At 39.1% G+C, this 18,892-nt stretch overlaps 1 protein-coding gene across 2 annotated transcripts in view; it reads left to right on the top strand.

Moving 5' to 3' along the window:
• Positions 1-201: 201 nt before the first annotated feature.
• The window catches only part of CTNND2 (catenin delta 2), a 930,783-nt gene continuing 912,092 nt past the window's right edge, over positions 202-18,892 (top strand). The window contains exon 1 of one of the 2 annotated variants that reach the window (XM_036848145.1): positions 202-510. In XM_036848145.1, the coding sequence (XP_036704040.1) occupies positions 474-510 (37 nt within the window). In that variant the 5' untranslated portion in view covers positions 202-473. The remainder of the gene's footprint in view (positions 511-18,892) is intronic. The other variant, XM_036848147.1, reaches the window with a different exon arrangement.

Here is an 18,892-nt window from a genome sequence, read left to right as displayed (position 1 = left end):
TCGGCGCCGGGCGCCGCGGCGGCCTCAGGCTCGCGCCCGCGGCGGCAGCCGGCCGAGCGGAGCGGCGGGCGCGGCGGCGGCGGCGGCTCTCCCAGCCCGGCCGGCCGGCGGCGGCGGCGGCGGCGGCGCCCGGAGCCCGGAGGAGCCCCGAGGAGCCGGGAGGAGCCCGGAGGAGCCGGCGGGAGTCCGCAGGAGCCCCGAGCCCGCGGAGCCCGCGGAGCCGGGCAGGGGGCGCTGCGCTCGCTGCGCTCGGAGGGGCCGCCGGGCCGGGCGCCGCGCAGTGGCGTCGGGAGCCGCCTCTCCCCCGCGGCGCTCGCCTCTGCTCCCGGCCGGCATCCCTTGTCCCGCGGCCGCGCTCAGACAACAAAAGCGGAAGATGCTGCAGTTGGGCAAGGTCAGGACCTTGCCCTGAAGCCGGGCGGCGGCGCGCACGCCTTTCCCCGGACTGAGAAGCTGTCGCTGGTGGCGGGTGCATGTTCGCGAGGAGGCAATCGGGCGCCGCGCCGTTCGGTGAGTTGCCTTCCGCCGGGCTGCTGGGGCCAGGCGCATCCTGCTCGGCGTCCTCCTCCTCCTCCTCCTCCTCGCCGCCGGTGGGGGTTGGTCCTCGGCTGCTCCCGGCCGGCAGGTGACGGCGGTGGCTGCTGCGCGGTCCTGCCAGCCGGGGGAGGACCGCGGTCGCGCCGGGTCCCCTCTCGGAAGGCGGCTCTGCCTGGAATGGGGGCCGGGGTTAGTGCCATTCTCGGAGCGGTTACCAAGTGGCTCCTCCGAGTGCTCCCGCTCCCCGCCGCCCATCTCTCCTGGAGGAGGCGTATATAGGGCAACACCAACAATACTGCTCCCTGCCACCCTCCCGAATATACCCGTTGCATCCATGACGTCCCTAATATACGGGAGAAGACGGGTGGGGGTGGGGAGGACTTCCCTCCAGTCTTTCGCCCTTATGTTCAATGTCATTACGATGTTTGGCTAGAACAAAATGGAAATACTTGGTCGTATGTGTCCATGGCTGTTTCTTCAGTCTCCCGCTGCTTGCCAAACCCAGAGCCCCTGTGGTCTATATTTAGCTGTTTCAGAGGAAGCATTTGCAGCTCGATTCACAGGTTTCGGGAGCTTCTGCGTCCTGACAATAGAGAGCGAGGCTCCGGCAAGCGCCGCCTGAAACCCAGGTTCGGAACGCTGTGCATGTGGGTGGGAGGTGGCTAGGCGATATTTGGGTGATCGGTAATTAATGGCCGAAAGCAAAGCTGCTTTCCTTTTTCGCCGACCTTCCTCTCATTCTGGCGTGTAGTGTGTTTCCGTCGATTGCTGCTCAGCTGGTTCCAACCACTACGTTCCGAATTAAGTCGCTAGAGAGGTGGTGCAGCCTCCCTGGTCTGTGTGGTAGGAAAAGAGTCTGAGGGGTTTTGGGGTGTGTGGATGTCTGTGTGTGTGGTTCCCACCACGAACAGTCACTTATAAAAATGCCTAAAGTTGTGTTTCCCTGCGAATGTTGGGGTAGGGAAGGGTGTGGAAAAAAAGATGGGCAGGTTGTGGTTCCAAGATGTTTTTTTTCCCCTTGCGTGCTTCTCTTGAACGGATCTGATTCGCTTTGGCTCTGAAAGGTGTTTTTAAGCATGCATGCCTAATGTTACCAAGCAAATAACGTTAGTTTCGAAAAGGGATGTGTTACAAACATAGTGTCAGGTCTGATATGTATATATTTTCACTTTTAAGAACTAGGTGACCGATATTTGAGATGCTTGGAATTTTCTGCAACGACTTCTGTGAAAATAGGGAGGTGCTGAAACTACCTAAGAGTTATCTCATTGTGCATCTTTCCATCAGCAGCTTTAAATTACCATGGCTACTGATGGTAGTTTAGTTCACCTCTTTGCTGTTAGTAGTTCACCTGCAGGATTAAAAGGCTTTAGAGCTGTACCACTTTAAAAATCTCATGGAAGAGTGTTTGATATGACTCATACCGAATTACAGGGCTGAACCTGTGCCTCATTTGGGGGGCTTGCTTTATGAGAAGTGTGACAGGTGGGGGTGGGCATCCTCAAATATGGACTCAATGCTTTTAAGCTCCGTGAAATCTCTTTGCCACATGCAGAATCCATTTTTAATGTTTTGGGGAAAACGTTCGGTGGCATCCTCACTGATTGGTGGGTTACACGATCTCAGGGCTTGAATGAAGATGATTGCATCTGGAGTTAGATGTTGAAATTTGGGAAGCCTGTAATTATACAGCTAACAAGGCTGAGCGTCGCAGAAGGACTAGCAAGGTCTATATGGCTCGAGTTAATAGAAGCTTGTGATTAGTTTTACCAATGTTGCTTTAGTTTCACCTTATTCGTATTCACAGAACTTTCCAAGAGCACTCTGAACACACTCTTGTGCTTGTTGCATTGTTTTAATATTCGATTTCTTGCAGAAAGAAGCAATAGGTGACGTACACATTCATTTCTCTTTTCAATTTTCCTTTTGAATCTAGTGTTTCAGTTTTAAACATGATTCTTAGAGGACTAGTAGAGATTACTCTGTGCCTATGTGTGCACACGAAGAGCAGCTGATGGGCGTGGGAAAAACTACATGTATCGGATGTGTGAGTTTTATGTTATATTGCGTGTTGAAAATGATAGTACTTGATTGAACGGCAATTGTAGTGAGTACAGGAGGTCGTTGCCCTAATAAAATTGTCATAGTCTTGTGGAAAGGAGTTATTTAATTTGTTGTATGTTTGTGTCGTTGTAGAACCTAATCATTAGAGATGTCACTAACGTTTTCGTTGTTCGCAATAATACTCATGCACTGTCAAATTACAGTAATTCCGGCAAATTCACATCTTTCACAATTAGAATACAAGCCACTTCTTTCTTCCACTGAAATAGTTCATCAGAGAGAAAAAAGGAATTCAGATGATATTAGTTGAAAATGTGATCTATAATTTTGTTAAATAACTTCTAAGGATAATATCACATTCACAGTGACCTTTAAAATTAAAATGAAGTTATAATATTATCAAATATAACATTACTTTTGACATGTAAGTGAATACGCAGTACTTTTCCTGACAATGTTTTGGAACTTGACAGTTTCTATTGTGCTTTTTCAAAGTTCTCTTTTATATGGTATGCATTTATGTAGAATTGTTGAAGAGTTCTCCAGAGTTATTTCATCAGGTTGTCTTTATGTAAGAAAATACTAAAGTTACATTTAAATAATTTATTGTAATTTGTCCATAAAGTGAGGGATAGTTTGTATGGACCAGTATTTCTGGTTGTAACAAGTCAGTTGAACTAAAATAGGAACTGTTGCCATTTTGAACTGCCAAAAGTGTTCTTTTTTTTTTTTTTTTCTTTCTTTTTCTGATGATTATCCCCAGAAGATATGAATGCCCATTAATGGTTATTTCTCTGTGTGAACTTTATTTTAATTTATTTAGTGGGGAATTGGTTATGCTAGGATTACTATTCCTAAAAGTTTTTATTTTTTTATAAAGATTTTTATCTTTAAAAGATGCCACATAGTTGAGAGTACCTAAACTTGAACACACATAATTCAGAGAGTGAACAAATAATCAAGAGAAGACCAACAGGTGTTCTTAAATCCAATACTTCCATTGAAGGCGTAGTACAGTGGGTCTTTGCTGGGCTGAAATACACCTTCAAGCCAAATTCTTCAGTTGGCTTCCATGATGGTTTTCATGACTCATATTCCAAAGGTGTTCTCAGGACTATGGTACTTTGATGGCTTTGTGATAAGTGTCACATGGCTAGGGATGAAACGTTAATTTGAGGGAGAATAGTTCATGATACTTGTTGCTGGCTTTAGTTTATCTGATAATATGCCAAAGCAACAGGTTTTTATATTAATGTAAAATATTAAACATGTCATAGATAAATAATTTCTATCACATTCTGTGCCAGTCCAGCCTACTGATTAATAAACTGCCTGGTTGGCTTTAATGAATCCAGTTATATTCACAAACAGTATCTCCAGCCCAGGAATCTCACAGAAATATTTTACCATACTGTGCTTTTAGGCCATGAAAAATGTTAAGACTCATTACAAAAATGTGTAGTTATGACACCTCCACTTGTTTATCTTTTGATCACGTAGCAGCTGAGTGTAATTTGAAGTTCTGTATCATGGTTAATTGCTTTGTAGGAAATGTCTTAGCTATATTAGGCTATGGAAGTTACACTCTGTATCAATTAGTTTTTGACATACTGCAAATAATGACTAAGTGAAACAGTGCTTCCTAGAAGCTTTCCATCTTAGGCAAATATTCACCTGTGTCCCTTGGTGAGATTCCTGAAAAGTTATCTGTGAAATGAATTACATATATTGAAACTTATTCCATTACTTGTTATTTCAGGTCAGAAATATATTTCTAGAGAAAAAGTTGGGCTTCGCCCTATAACATATATATGTCATATTTTTACTATTTAACATATTTATATATAATATTAGAATATATATATCATAGTGTAATGCTATTTTGGATTCTGCTTCGAGTAAGTGGAGAGGTGAGAGAGAGCACTGGCTTTGGATGGATCCCTGCTCTGTCTCTACTAAGCTGTGTGTCCTTGGCCATTTATGTGATCCTCAATTTTTAGCTCGGTTTTTTCAGCTGTAAAATGGGTACGATAAATAAATGTATACATTCAATAAATAAATAAACAAACAAAATGAGCGAGTCATGGGGATGAAATGTACAGCATGGGGAGTATAGTCAATAATAATGTATAATAGATTTGTATGTCTTATTTTTAAAAATGAGTATAATAACACAGGATCTCAAAGGGTTTTAGGGTAAAGTAAGTGCATAAGTGGCTTGTAATTATAAATATTTGTACAAGTACAAGAGGTGGATATCTACATATTAGGATGAGTACTTATGCTTCATTTATGTATTATTAAATACGTTATAAAAGCCACGACCCTCTCTAACAAAGGCTATTAAATAGATATATTCTCTCCCTACTACCATTGATATTATTACTGTGTTATGTAGATGTACATATAAAATATGTTTTCTGCTCTTCAACATGCCAGTCCTTTACATATGAAAATATATAATAGTTAAGCTAAAAGAGAAGCAAATTATATCTCCTGGCACCATTATTTAAAAAGATTCTAATCTAACAGTCAGAAATTGCAAAATTTTAATATTCTCTATTAGCGTTATACTATTCACCTGATTACAGTCAAATTTTCTACAAAGATGAACATTGTACAAAGAATATTATAGACAGTTTAATAAACATCCCTCTCCATGAGGTCAGATGTTAAACATCCGCTTTGTTTAGAACCACAGAGCATGAATCCCGTCATAGAATCATTGTGACAAAGAAAAAAAGAAACTTAAACAGCTATATTTATTGCATAAGGAGAAGACACACCCCACCCCCAATTACAATCAAGTTTTTGGGGAAAAAAAAAAGTGTGAGTCCATTGGTACCTTTTTGAAAATAAATGGTCATTTCCACTTGTCCTTTCCCTCTTAGTTGCTTCAGTGAAGTGCTGAACTCCTCTGGGTTTGATTCTGCCCAGCTCCTGTGAGGTAGAACTGAGATCTTCAGCATAATTTTTATGATAATAACGCTTGGATGAATCTTAGACTTTGTTACAGAATGTGACCCGTATAACAGGAGGCTAATTTATCTTCAGTCAGAAAAACATTTTGATGATAAATGTGGGTATTTATATTCAAATTTATGTATTGCCGTGGGAACTGCCAGTTATAAGTTACCAGAGTGAAATCCATGTTACCATAAAAGACCGTTCTGCTTTTTGGATCAAAGTACATGGGTGAGCCAATTATGTTTGGTTAAATAACTATGTGTCAAAGTTTCTATAAGTTTTGAATGATACGGAGTGTGTTACTAGATGGGATGTTTAGTTTATAACATTAGATGATGGGGAACAGTTAATTCTATCATTGAAATTAGTTATTACTTTATCCTGAATAGGTGAGGACTGGAGATTTTTCATTAATAACATTTTTTGCTTAATAGATGTCATTATAACAACTTTCATTAGACATTTGGTTCGATATATATGTATTAAGAAAAATGCATTTTGTACACATGTTTTGAATAATTTATGATTTGGTTTAGAAGCATCTTCATAATCTTATAATGCTTATTGTCATCTTTTCTCCCTTAAATATGCAACAACATAAATCACAGAAAGGTATGCATTTACCTCAAATTATAAAATGTGCAGAAATGTGGACCGGTGGTGTCTCTAAGGAACCCAGTAAATATCAACCCTCTCTCCAACCCTCCCTGATTCTGAAAAAAGTTGGAATGTGGGAAGAAAAAAGGGATAAAGGGGTGGCCACCATGGGGGATATATCCATTTTGATTAGGTATAGCTTGATGTGATGCCAAATGACATCCAGGACCCTGGCCTTCCTCCCCTCCTCCCTTCCCACAGGGACAGAGCTGGTTCTGAGCTCTAGAGCCCAAGCCTTGCTCTCTGCAGGCAGGGAGATCTCCAGAGGAAGAAGGAAGAAGCTAGCCAAGCTGCTTCCTTTATTCTTCAGAGGCAGAGAAAACCAAGGGCTGGGGAGAGGCCGGAAGTGTTACATTAATTAAGTTCCTTTCGCCTGGAAGGAAGTATCACCAGTAGGGAAAAAGTGTTCCTTTTATTGACATGGTTTATAAAGAATTCTGGTTGTAGAATTCTGGATATAGTAGCTTTAATGGTATTTTGCTTGATGGTTGAACTCTTTAAATATCTTATGGTATTTTGACACTATAACAGGAATTACCAGGGGAGTGTGCAATGCCCTGGCTGATGTATAGAGTATGGTCCATGAAATTCAGCTGATTTATGTATTGCCAACTTAAAAATAACTCATTTCTTCCCTTACTCCCCATGCTAGACTTTGACTGTCAGTAATTGGGTGGCCTTGTAAGTGGTGTGAATTGGACATAAAAAGGACAGTGTCAGAATCTGACTTCCCAAACTGTATATAAATGATGACCCATGCTAGCTATTACTCACAGCACTTTCTGCCTCAGTGTAGATAATTAGAGTTTGGCTGTCGTTTCATGTTTTAACTTTGAATAGGAACAATAATGGACACCATTAAGAAAGAAGAAAAAAACTGAATTTCCAGGGACATGATGTTTGATTTGACTTCAAGCATGACTACTCAACCTAAAAAAAACCCAAAAAACAAAAAGCTCATTTCTTAAAATGAATTTTATTCTTCTCTCTCAAATATTTTATTTGGACTTTCAAACATTAGAGTAACATAGCAGTCATTACCTTCAGTAACACAGAATAATTTAGTTTCCAGGAAGAGCAACTTCTTTGGCAGCAAACCAAGTCTTCCGAATATAAAAGAGCCAAAATTCAGCCTCTTGTTTCTAACACATTCCTCATTGGTGCTGAGCGTGGTATTTTTAGGCTCACTGGATGAGGAGGCAAGGAGTTCCCCAGAAAGACAGACAGGTGAAGTGGGCATCGTGTAGATAGTCTCAGAGACAGTAAGAATCATGTCACATTTACCCAGGGCATGGAAGGTAGTGCAGGAAGACTGGGGCTTGTAATGTGTGGATCAAACTGTTTGGCTTGAGTTGGGTTGGAAAAGAATATAATGTTGAATGCATAGTAGATGTACAGACATGCAATGGCACCTTTATCCAAAAGAATATTATGTAGCTATGAGTTATCTTTTCAAAGAATAGTTGATTATATGGGCAGTATTCATGGTACTGAAGGTGAAGAAGAAAATCCAGACAAAAATCTATATTGAATAGGGTACCCATCCTACACACCCACTCACGTAGACACACAAACACAAGAACATAGTATTTATGGCAGAGTTTCAAGTGTTTTGTTCTTTATATATTATCTCTCCACCAAATATATCATAACTTGATATATAATACATCACCACACAGGAAAAAAATCATGCTTTTAAATTTTTGAAAAGAATATTATATATTTGCTTTGGGATAAATTTCATTAATCAGCTGAATGTCTGACTCAAAGTTAACAGAGTTCATTGTTCGTGGAGTGCATCCTACACATATTCTAATCAGTGCCACACCTAGATTTTCTCTGCTTTTAAATTTAAGAGATGTATTGTGTAGTTTTAGTAAGTTGTTGTCTTCTTGAGAACTCCTCAGCACATTAGTGAAATATTTTTCTCTTTTTCAAGTAATGCTTTATTGTTGTTTTCCGTTTTTAAAAGTAATGCACACTTATTAACAATTTGGAAAATAGAGAATTGATTCAAAGAAGCTAAAGTTCATGTACGATCTGAAGCCCCCGAAATGAGTATATTTTTAGTAGAAATGCTATCCCGAATACACATATATAAATTTAGAAGACTTCTCATATTCTGTTTTGTTACCCTTTTAACATGTAAAATGGTGTTTGTCATATAATTAATATTCATCCATACCTTTATATAACATCAGTTACTTAAATAACTTGCTGTTTTTGGAGATTGACGGCATTTTCATTTTGGGGTGGTATATATGATGTTATAATTAAAGCTAAATAGTTTTCATCTGGTTATTTTCTCTAGGTTACTTCCCTAGAACTGGATGTTTTCAGGACTATTGATATATGTTGTCACATTGTCCTCCAGAAAGATTCTGTAATTTATATTTCTTCAGGCAAGGCAAGAGTGTGCCAATTTCCCCATGATTTTGATAACACTGGGTATTATAATTTTAAAAAAAAACCCAAAACAACAATTTTCAATTAAAGAGGGGAAATATCGTGTTTTCCTGTGGTTTAGTTTGCTTCTCATTGAATATGGCTGAGGTTAAATATTGTATAAGTTTATGACGCACTCCTAATTCTTTGGTGAATTATCTTTTTGTATCTTCTGCATACTGCTTAATTGGTCTATTTGCCTTGTCCTTGATTTGTGTTCTTGTTGATAGTAATTACATTACCCTTTGCCATGTTTTATCCGTTTATCCCTCATTTTATGAATTTTTATTTTTAAAGCATAATTCTAAAGCTTGTAGTTCAGTATATCCCCATTTCTTAGAAGGAATTCTTCTTTAAGGAAACTTTCTACTGCTCTCCGCTTCTGTGTGTCCCAGTAGGAAAGACACCAGTGGAACACATGGAGGGAATAGCTTAATAGTTGTAGCTCAACATGACAGAGTTCATAGCTCAACTTTTGCATTTTTTAGCGAGTAGATAAGTTACCACTGAGTGTCAAAGTTGATGGAGGGGAAATAAAAATTCCTGTGTCTTCAGGTTTTTGTGTGGGCAAACTAAGAGAATATGGACTTAAAATACATAGCGAGAACCTAGTACATTAGTGAACCTCAATTACTTTAGTAATTTAGTAATCATATATACAGGTACATATATATCTACATATATCATATATACAATGTACAAGTCATAGAGGACCATGCTTCTCCCGACCCCCACCCCATATTGGTAATCAGTCCCTTTTTATCACTGATTGTAAAATCCTAGGACATAGTTGTCCCACGGTAAACACTCTGCTAATCATGGTGAGCTATATGTACACTTTAAAAATTTTTTTTCTTTTATTTATTTATTTATTTTACAGCAGGTTCCTATTAGTTATCTGTTTTATACATATTAGTGTATACATGTCAACCCAGTCTCCCAATTCATCACCCCCCCTGCCACTCTCCCCCCAATTGGTGTCCATACGTTAGTTCTCTACATCTGTGTCTCTATTTCTGTCTTGCAAACCGGGTCATCTGTACCATTTTTCTAGTTCCACATATATGCGTTAATATACAATATTTGTTTTTCCCTTTCTGACTTACTTCACTCTGTATGACAGTCTCTAGATCCATCCATGTCTCTACAAATGACCCAATTTTGTTCCTTTTTATGGCTGAGTAATATTCCATTGTATATATGTACCACATCTTCTTTATCCATTCGTCTGTTGATGGGCATTTAGGTTGTTTCCATGACCTGGCTATTGTAAATAGTGCTGCAGTGAACATTGGGGTGCATGTGTCTTTTTGAATTATGGTTTTCTCTGGATATATGGCCAGTAGTGGGATTGCTGGGTCATATGGTAGTTCTATTTTTAGTTTTTTAAGGAACCTCCATACTGTTCTCCATAGTGGCTGTATCCATTTACATTCCCACCAACAGTGCAAGAGGGTTCCCTTTTCTCCACACCCTCTCCAGCATTTGTTGTTTGTAGATTTTCTGATGATGCCCATTCTAATCAGTGTGAGGTGATACCTCATTGTAGTTTTGATTTGCGTTTCTCTAGTGATGTTGAGCAGCTTTTCATGTGCCTCTTGGCAATCTGTATATCTTCTTTTGAGAAATGTCTATTTAGATCTTCTGCCCATTTTTGTATTGGGTTGTTTGTTATTTTTATATCGAGCTGCATGAGCTGTTTATATATTTTGGAGATTAATCCTTTGTCTGTTGATTCATTGGCAAATATTTTCTCCCATTCTGAGGGTTGTCTTTTCATCTTGTTTATAGTTTTCCTTTGCTGTGCAAAAGCTCTTACATTTCATTAGGTCCCATTTTTTGTTTTTATTTCCATTACTCTAGGAGGTGGGTCAAAAAAGATCTTGCTGTGATTTATGTCAAAGAGTGTTCTTCCTATGTTTTCCTCTAAGAGTTTTATACTGTCCGGTCTTACATTTAGGTCTTTAATCCATTTTGAGTTTACTTTTGTGTACGGTGTTACGAAGTATTCTAATTTCATTCTTTTACATGTAGCTGCCCAGTTTTCCCAGCACCAATGATTGAACAAACTGTCTTTTCTCCATTGTATATCCTTGCCTCCTTTGTCATAGATTAGTTGACCGTAGGTGCATGGGTTTATCTCTGGGCTTTCTGTCCTGTTCCATTGATCTATATTTCTGTTTTTGTGCCAGTACCATATTGTCTTGATTACTGTAGCTTTGTAGTATGGTCTGAAGTCAGGGAGTCTGATTCCTCCAGCTCCGTTTTTTTCCCTCAAGATTGCTTTGGCTTATTCGGGGTCTTTTGTGTCTCCATACAAATTTTAAGATTTTTTGTTTTAGTTCTGTAAAAAATGCCATTAGTAATTTGATAGGGATTGCACTGAATCTTTAGATTGCTTTTGGTAGTATAGTCATTTTCACAATACTGATTCTTCCAATCCAGGAACATGGTATATCTCTCCCTCTGTTTGTGTCATCTTTGATTTCTTTCATCAGTGTCTTACAGTTTTCTGAGTACAGGTCTTTTACCTCCCTAGGTAGGTTTATTCCTAGGTATTTTATTCTTTTTGTTGCAATGGTGAAGGACATTGTTTCCTTTATTTCTCTTTCTGATCTTTCATTGTTAGTGTATAGGAATGCAAGAGATTTCTGTGCATTAATTTTGTATCCTGCAACTTTACCAAATTCATTGATTAGCTCTAGTAGTTTTCTGGTGGTATCTTTAGGATTCTGTATGTATAGTATCATGTCATCTGCAAACAGTGACAGTTTTACTTCTTCTTTTTCAATTTGTATTCCTTTTATTTCTTTTTCTTTGATTGCCGTGGCTAGGACTTCCAAAACTATGTTGAATAATAGTGGCGAGAGTGGACATCCTTGTCTTGCTCCTGGTCTTATAGGAAATGCTTTCAGTTTTTCACCATTGAGAATGATGTTTGCTGTGGGTTTGTCATATACAGCCTTTATTATGTTGAGGTAGGATCACTCTGTGCCCACTTTCTGGAGAGTTTTTTTCATAAATGCGTGTTGAATTTTGTCAAAAGCTTTTTCTGCATCTATTGAGATGATCATATGGTTTTTATCCTTCAGTTTGTTAATATGGTGTATCACATTGATTTGCATATATTGAAGAATCCTTGCATCCCTGGGATAAATCCCACTTGATCATAGTGTATGAGCCTTTTAATGTGTTGTTGGATTCTGTTTGCTAGTATTTTGTTGAGGATTTTTGCATCTATATTCATCAGTGATATTGGTCTGTAATTTTCTTTTTTTGTAGTATCTTTGTCTGTTTTTAGTATCAGGGTGATGGTGGCATTGTAGAATGAGTTTGGGAGCGTCCTTCCCCTGCAACTTTTTGGAAGAGTTTGAGAAGGATGGGTGCTTCTCTTCTCTAAATGTTTGATAGAATTCACCTGTGAAGCAATCTGGTCCAGGGCTTTTGTTTGTTGGAAGATTTTTAATCATGGTTTCAATTTCATTACTTGTGTTTGGTCTGTTCATATTTTCTATTTCTTCCTGGTTCAGTCTTGGAAGATTATACCTTTCTAAGAATTTGTCCATTTCTTCCAGCTTGTCCATTTTATTGGCATAGAGTTGCTTGTAGTAGTCTCTTAGGATGCTTTGTATTTTTGCGGTGTCCGTCGTAACTTCCCCTTCTTCATTTTTAATTTTATTGATTTGAGTCTTCTCCCTCTTTTTCTTGATGAGTCTGGCTAAAGGTTTATCAATTTTGTTTATCTTCTCAAAGAATCAGCTTTTAGTTTTATTGATCTTTGCTGTTGTTTTCTTTGTTTCGATTTCATTTATTTCTGCTCTGATCTTTATGATTTCTTTCCTTCTGCTAACTTTGGTATTTTTTTTGTTCTTTCTCTAATTGTTTTACGTGTAAGGTTAGGTTGTTTATTTGAGATGTTTCTTTTTTCTTGAGGTAGGATTGTATTGCTATAAACTTCCCTCTTAGAACTGCTTTTGCTGCATCCCATAGGTTTTGGGTCATCGTGTTTTCATTGTCATATGTTTCTAGGTATTTTTTGATTTCCTCTTTGATTTCTTCAGTCATCTCTTGGTTATTTAGTCGTGTATTGTTTAGCCTCCACGTGTTTGTATTTTTTATAGTTTTTTTCCTGTAAGTGATATCTAGTCTCATAGTGTTGTTTATTGAAAAGATACTTGATACGATTTCAATTTTCTTAAATTTACCAAGGCTTGATTTGTGACCCAAGATATGATCTATCCTATAGAATGTTCCATGAGCACTTCAGAAGAAAGTGTATTCTGCTGTTTTTGGATGGAATGTCCTATGAATATCAATTAAGTCCATCTTGTTTAATGTATCATTTAAAGCTTGTGTTTCCTTATTTATTTTCATTTTGGTTGATCTGTCCATTGGTGAAAGTGCGCTGTTACAGTCCCCTACTAGTGTTGCATTACTGTCGATTTCCCCTTTTACGGCTGTTAGCATTTGCCTTATGTATTGAGGTGCTCCTATGTTGGGTGCATAAATATTTACAATTGTTATATCTTCTTCTTGGATTGATCCCTTGATCATTATGTAGTGTCCTTCTTTGTCGCTAGTAATAGTCTTTCTTTTACGTCTATTTTGTCTGATATGAGAATTGCTTCTCCAGCTTTCTTTTGATTCCTATTTGCTTGGAATATCTTTTTCCATCCCCTCACTTTCAGTCTGTATGTGTCCCTAGGTCTGAAGTGGGTCTCTTATAGACAGCATATATACGGGTCTTGTTTTTGTATTCATTCAGCCAGTCTTTGTCTTTTGGTTGGAGCATTTAATCCATTTACATTTAAGGTAATTATCGATATGTATGTTCCTAGTCCCATTTTCTTAAATGTTTTGGGTTTGTTATTGTAGGTGTTTTCCTTCTCTTGTGTTTCTTGCCTAGAGAAGTTCCTTTAGCATTTGTTGTAGAGCTGGTTTGGTGGTGCTGAATTCACTTAGCTTTTGCTTGTCTGTAAAGCTTTTGATTTCTCTGTGGAATCTGAATGAGATCCTTGCTGGGTAGAGTGCTCTTTGTTGTAGGTTCTTCCCTTTCATCACTTTAAATATATCATGCCACTCCCTTCTGGCTTGTAGAGTTTCTGCTGAGAAATCAGCTGTTAACCTTATGGGAGTTCCCTTGTATGTTTTGTTGTTTTTCCCTTGCTGCTTTTAATAATTTTTCTTTGTCTTGAATTTTTGTCAGTTTGATTACTGTGTGTCTCGGCATATTTCTCTTTGGGTTTATCTTGCCTGGGACTGTCTGTGCTTCCTGGATTTGGGTGGCTATTTCCTTTCCCATGTTAGGGAAGTTTTCGACTATACTCTCTTCAAATATTTTCTTGGGTCCTTTCTCTCTCTCTTCTCCTTCTGGGACCCCTATAATATGAATGTTGGTGCATTTAATGTTGTCCCAGAAGTCTCTTAGGCTGTCTTCATTTCTTTTCACTCTTTTTTCTTTATTTTGTTCTGCAGCAGTGAATTCCACCATTCTGTCTTCCAGGTCACTTATTCATTCTTCTGCCTCAGTTATTCTGCTATTGATTCCTTCTAGTATATTTTTCATTTCAGTTATTGTATTGTTTCTCTGTTTGTTTGTTCTTTAATTCTTCTTGGTCTTTGTTAAACATTTGCTTCTTCTCGATCTTTGCCTCCATTCTTTTTCTGAGGTCCTGAATCATCTTCACTATCATTATTCTGAATTCTTTTTCTGGAAGATTGCCTACGTACACTTCATTTAGTCGTTTTTCTGGGGTTTTATCTTTTCCTTCATCTGGTACATAGTCCTCTGCCTTTTCATTTTGTCTATCTTTCTGTGAATGTGGTTTTCGTTCTACAGGCTGCAGGACTGTAGTTCTTCTTGCTTCTGCTGTCTGCCTTCTGGTGGATGAGGCTATCTAAGAGGCTTGTGTAAGCTTCCTGATGAGAGGGACTGGTGGTGGGTAGAGCTGGGTGTTGCTTTGATGGGCAGAGCTCAGTAAAACTTTAATCTGCTTGTCTGCTGATGGGTGGGGCTCCATTCCCTTCCTGTTGGTTGTTTGGCCTGAGGCGACCCAGCACTGGAGCCTACAGGCTCTTTGGTGGGGCTACTGGTGGTCTCCCCGAGGGCTAACGCCAAGGAGTACTTCCCAGAAGTTCTGCTGCCAGTGTCCTTGTCCCCGAAGTGAGCCACAGCCGCCCCCTGCCTCTGCAGGAGACCCTCCAACACTAGCAGGTAGGTCTAGTTCAGTCTCGTCTGGGGTCACTGCTCCTTCTCCCTAGGTCCTGATGCACACACTACTTTGTGTTTGCCCTCCAAGAGTGGAGTCTCTGTTTCCCCCAGTCCTGTGGAAGTCCTGCAGTCAAATCCCACTAGCCTTTAAAGTCTGATTCTTTGGGAGTTCCTCCTCCCATTGCTGGACCCCCAGGTTGGGAAGCCTGACGTGGGGCTCAGAACCTTCCCTCCAGTGGGTGGACTTCTGTGGTATAATTGTTCTCCAGTTTGTGAGTCACACACCTAGAGGTTATGGGATTTGATTTTATTGTGATTGTGCCCCTCCTACCATCTCATTGCGGCTTCTCCTTTGTCTTTGGATGTGCGGTATCTTTTTTAGTGAGTTCCAGTGTCTTCCTGTCAATGATTGTTCAGCAGTTATTTGTGACTCCGGTGCTCTCACTATATGTACAGTTATGTTTTCGTTGTCCAAAATGATTCATGAACTAAGATTTGTTTGCTTTTGGTTCGTTTTGGGTGCTCGGCACTGTGGCTATCTGGAGGGAACACTGGCTTAGAATTTCGAATTCTGGCATCCAGATCATGCTTGATACTAGCTTTCTATTGTGACTTTGAGTCTGTGCCTATTTTGTCTTCTGCTCATTGGGATCAAAATTCACAGGGCTTTTGTGAATGTGATATGATAATTCATATGAGAATGCTTTGGGAGGCCGAATCATAACAAGCATTTAAGTATAAAATATATTCCCTGGAACTTTCGATGTGCTTCAAAAATAGAGTAATCTTTTTTTTTTTTTTTGCATGAATTGGAATCAAAAGATTTTCTTGTCTGTAAAACTAAGTCTCTGACCTCCGTTACTAATAGCATCATAAACTGCCCAACTCTCTGATGGTTGTAAAGATACTGCTACATTTCACGCCATTAGGTATCGCCTAAAGGAAGAATTCTCCTTTATCCATCAGCGGAAGTAATTCCTGTTCTTTCTTTATACCACTTCAAAAATTATATGTTATACCAAATTGGCTCAAAAAAATTCCTTCTATTTTTTTCTTTTTTGCACAGATATTTGCCGCTTAAAAGGGAAGTAGAATGAAGCCCTATTGTTCCTCAGAGATTGAAGTCTGTAGAAATGTCCCCAGGATATTATTTTCTCTCCTGGTGGGCTGCGGAGTCTGGCGCCTGGAAGGCTTTATCAGAACAGTTTTAGAAGTGTGAACCATAGCTGGCTTCCATTTTTTGAGCAGATTTCCTTAAATACTTGGAACAAAATTTCAGAGAATTCTTATCACTGTAACCGTAGCCTGCCAATAGGAAGAAATCATGTGTAAGTTACAGAAAAAATAAAAAACCCCTTTAATTTGTTCCCTATTCTTATATAACTTTTGAAGGAAGGGGAGTTAATATGTATCATTGAGAACATTTCTTAGTGAGTAGCAAAGTTTTAGGTACTCAGGAGGAGATGCAAATTATGGTTTTGCTCACTGCTTGGAGCAGGCTAAGGTATGATCCTTTTTTCTTATAAATATGAAGTCTTCTTTCTGCAGCTGAGGGCAGGTTGGGTGATAAATTGGAGAGTGATTTCATATTTCTTGGTTCAGCAGTTGAGCTGATTCATGGGGTGCTTTTAGCTTGTACATATGAACCCTAGAAAGAAGCAGAGTGTGAGAAGGTGGGGCAAGAGGATGGCTGGGGGAAATTGACACTTGGCGACATTCCATCTTCCTCCACAAATACAGACTGTGGGCACACAAGACAGTATGTTCTGGAGAGCTCTGATAGATGGCGTGGGAATTTGCTAACACCTGGGAAGAAGTGTGGAAATTTTAAGTGAGAAGGAGCAGGCAGCTTAAACTACTTTTGGCAACATAACTTTTTTTACCGGGCTGGTCAACTGTTCACTGATTAATCCATTCAGTCAACAATGGGCTGAATATGAGTTTTGAAGGAGCAGTAAGTTATAAATAGTGGCAAACAACATGCAACTTCAGAGCCAGATAATGTGCCCTGCTCTGAGTAGTTTAGCCATTTTCTCTAGTTGGAGAGTAGCTACTTCTGTCCTTTTCAGTCTTGGATTTCAAACTCAGGTGGCCATGCTGCTTTGTTTCCCATCACACCTCTGAAATCTTCCCTTCCTCCCTGCCAGTTCTATTTAAAATGCATTCATTGCTGCTAGGACTCAAGATCTTTCAGTGCTAAACATAAATACTTTACGTTTATATAGTGTAATAATATGAGTTTATGTGGCTTCCTGGCAGCCTGACAAATAATGCATTTTATAATAGCAGGTCTACCTACAGAATGGCAGGTGATACAGACCTACAAGGGGGTGAGCTGGGGGCAGCCTGATAAAGTGCTGTCTTGAGTTGAACAGGGTGTGAGAGGAAATATAAGCAGAGTTATTCCTTTAAGTTTCATAGCATGTAAGTCATTACAGGTGCTTTCCCATATTTCATCTTTTGAAAGGGAGGATAAGGATTTTGAAAGCAATGTAACAGAGTTTTGAACCAATAGGAGATTTTGTCATTTTCGCTTATTCTCGGAAGCTTCTTAGGTGATTTTTTTTTTTTTATCTGAGTTTAAATATATATGCGGATCCTTGCTGTTATTCATGATTTTAGTTATTTGAGATGTGGCGGGTTGCGGGTTTGGTGGCTGGATGAGTTTTTTAGCTCTGACACAGAGAAGATGCTTTTAAACTCAGAACTAGTTTCACAGTTTCTCTCAACGTCTTAATGTTATGCTTACCCAGCTGTGTTTCGCGCCTCTTGTCTTTTCTTCTTCTTACTTTTTAGAACAAGTTGTTTTGTGGACTGTCAGGGAGAATTCTGTTTCTTATTTATTGTACCTTATTTTCAATACGTATGCCCATGATTTACTTTAAAAAGCTGCTTGCATACTATAGGAGTAATTTCATTGTTTCTGCTACATAGTTTTTGTATAAGTAGATCATTGTTTCCTACATGTTTACTGCTAGCGTATCTCTGAAGATAGATATCTTTGGGCATTTGGCAAAGGGTCAGGCTGCTTGTACGTTCATTTCAAGGCATTGAGAAGGACAGTGCGGGCAGGTGGGTCATCCCAGTATATCCATATGGTACTCAACACTTTGCAGTGATACTGTTGGCACATGGAAAAGTTGCCACCATCATATCAAGAAGCTAAGCTGTGCATGCATATTAAGGTAAAATTGTAGATGCGAAGTGCGATTTCAGGTGTTGAGATGTGCAGATGTGTGATGTTATAGAGAATGTCATGATGTCAGAGGAATTTGTGAAGTTGTTTGCAGATCACCAGGAGAAGATAGTAGAACATTCTGACAAGAGATCTATAGACTCCTCTGTAGCACTGAGTGGATAATTGAATACCTTGCTAAATGGTGGGACTTTTACCTCATTCAAAAATGAGAACACACCATGTCCCCTCAGTCACAGAATGATATCATTTCACGACTCACTACTAGCCCTCATATACAACCCATGAAATCCCCAGGATGCACCTAGGGTTAGGGTTGCTAGATTTAGCAAATGAAAATACAGGATACTTAGTTAATTTGAATTGCAGATAATAGTGGGGGTTGTTTTTTTTTTTTTCCCAGTATAAGTGTGTCTCAAATATTGCATTGGACACACTTATACTAAAAAATATTTGTTGTTTTTCTGCAGTTGAAATTCAGCTGGACCTACCCATGTAGAATCTTTTGGGCACAATAAGGACCTGCAGTTCTCTGACTTTAATAATAATAATAATAATAATAATAATAACAATAATAATAATAAAAAGTTGTTGAGCCTTTATTATGTGTCATAGACTGCCACACCTTACTTGTGGTAGAAGGCCTTCTTGGTTTACTAATCATTCAACATCATTATCTTAAATGCCACTTTCTTGTGCTAATAAGCCTTTTAGTCTTAACCTCAGGCCAAAGTGAACTGCTACAGAAATTTTGTTTTTCATGTATGGAGTATTTCATGTATTGCCCTTTGTATCAATCATCTAGGAAAGAATCT

The sequence above is a fragment of the Balaenoptera musculus genome, chromosome 3 (genome assembly GCF_009873245.2).
Source record: "Balaenoptera musculus isolate JJ_BM4_2016_0621 chromosome 3, mBalMus1.pri.v3, whole genome shotgun sequence".
NCBI classification, from domain to species: domain Eukaryota; kingdom Metazoa; phylum Chordata; class Mammalia; order Artiodactyla; family Balaenopteridae; genus Balaenoptera; species Balaenoptera musculus.
Note: the sequence above shows the minus strand (reverse complement) of the source record. Positions and strands in the feature narration are given on the sequence as shown.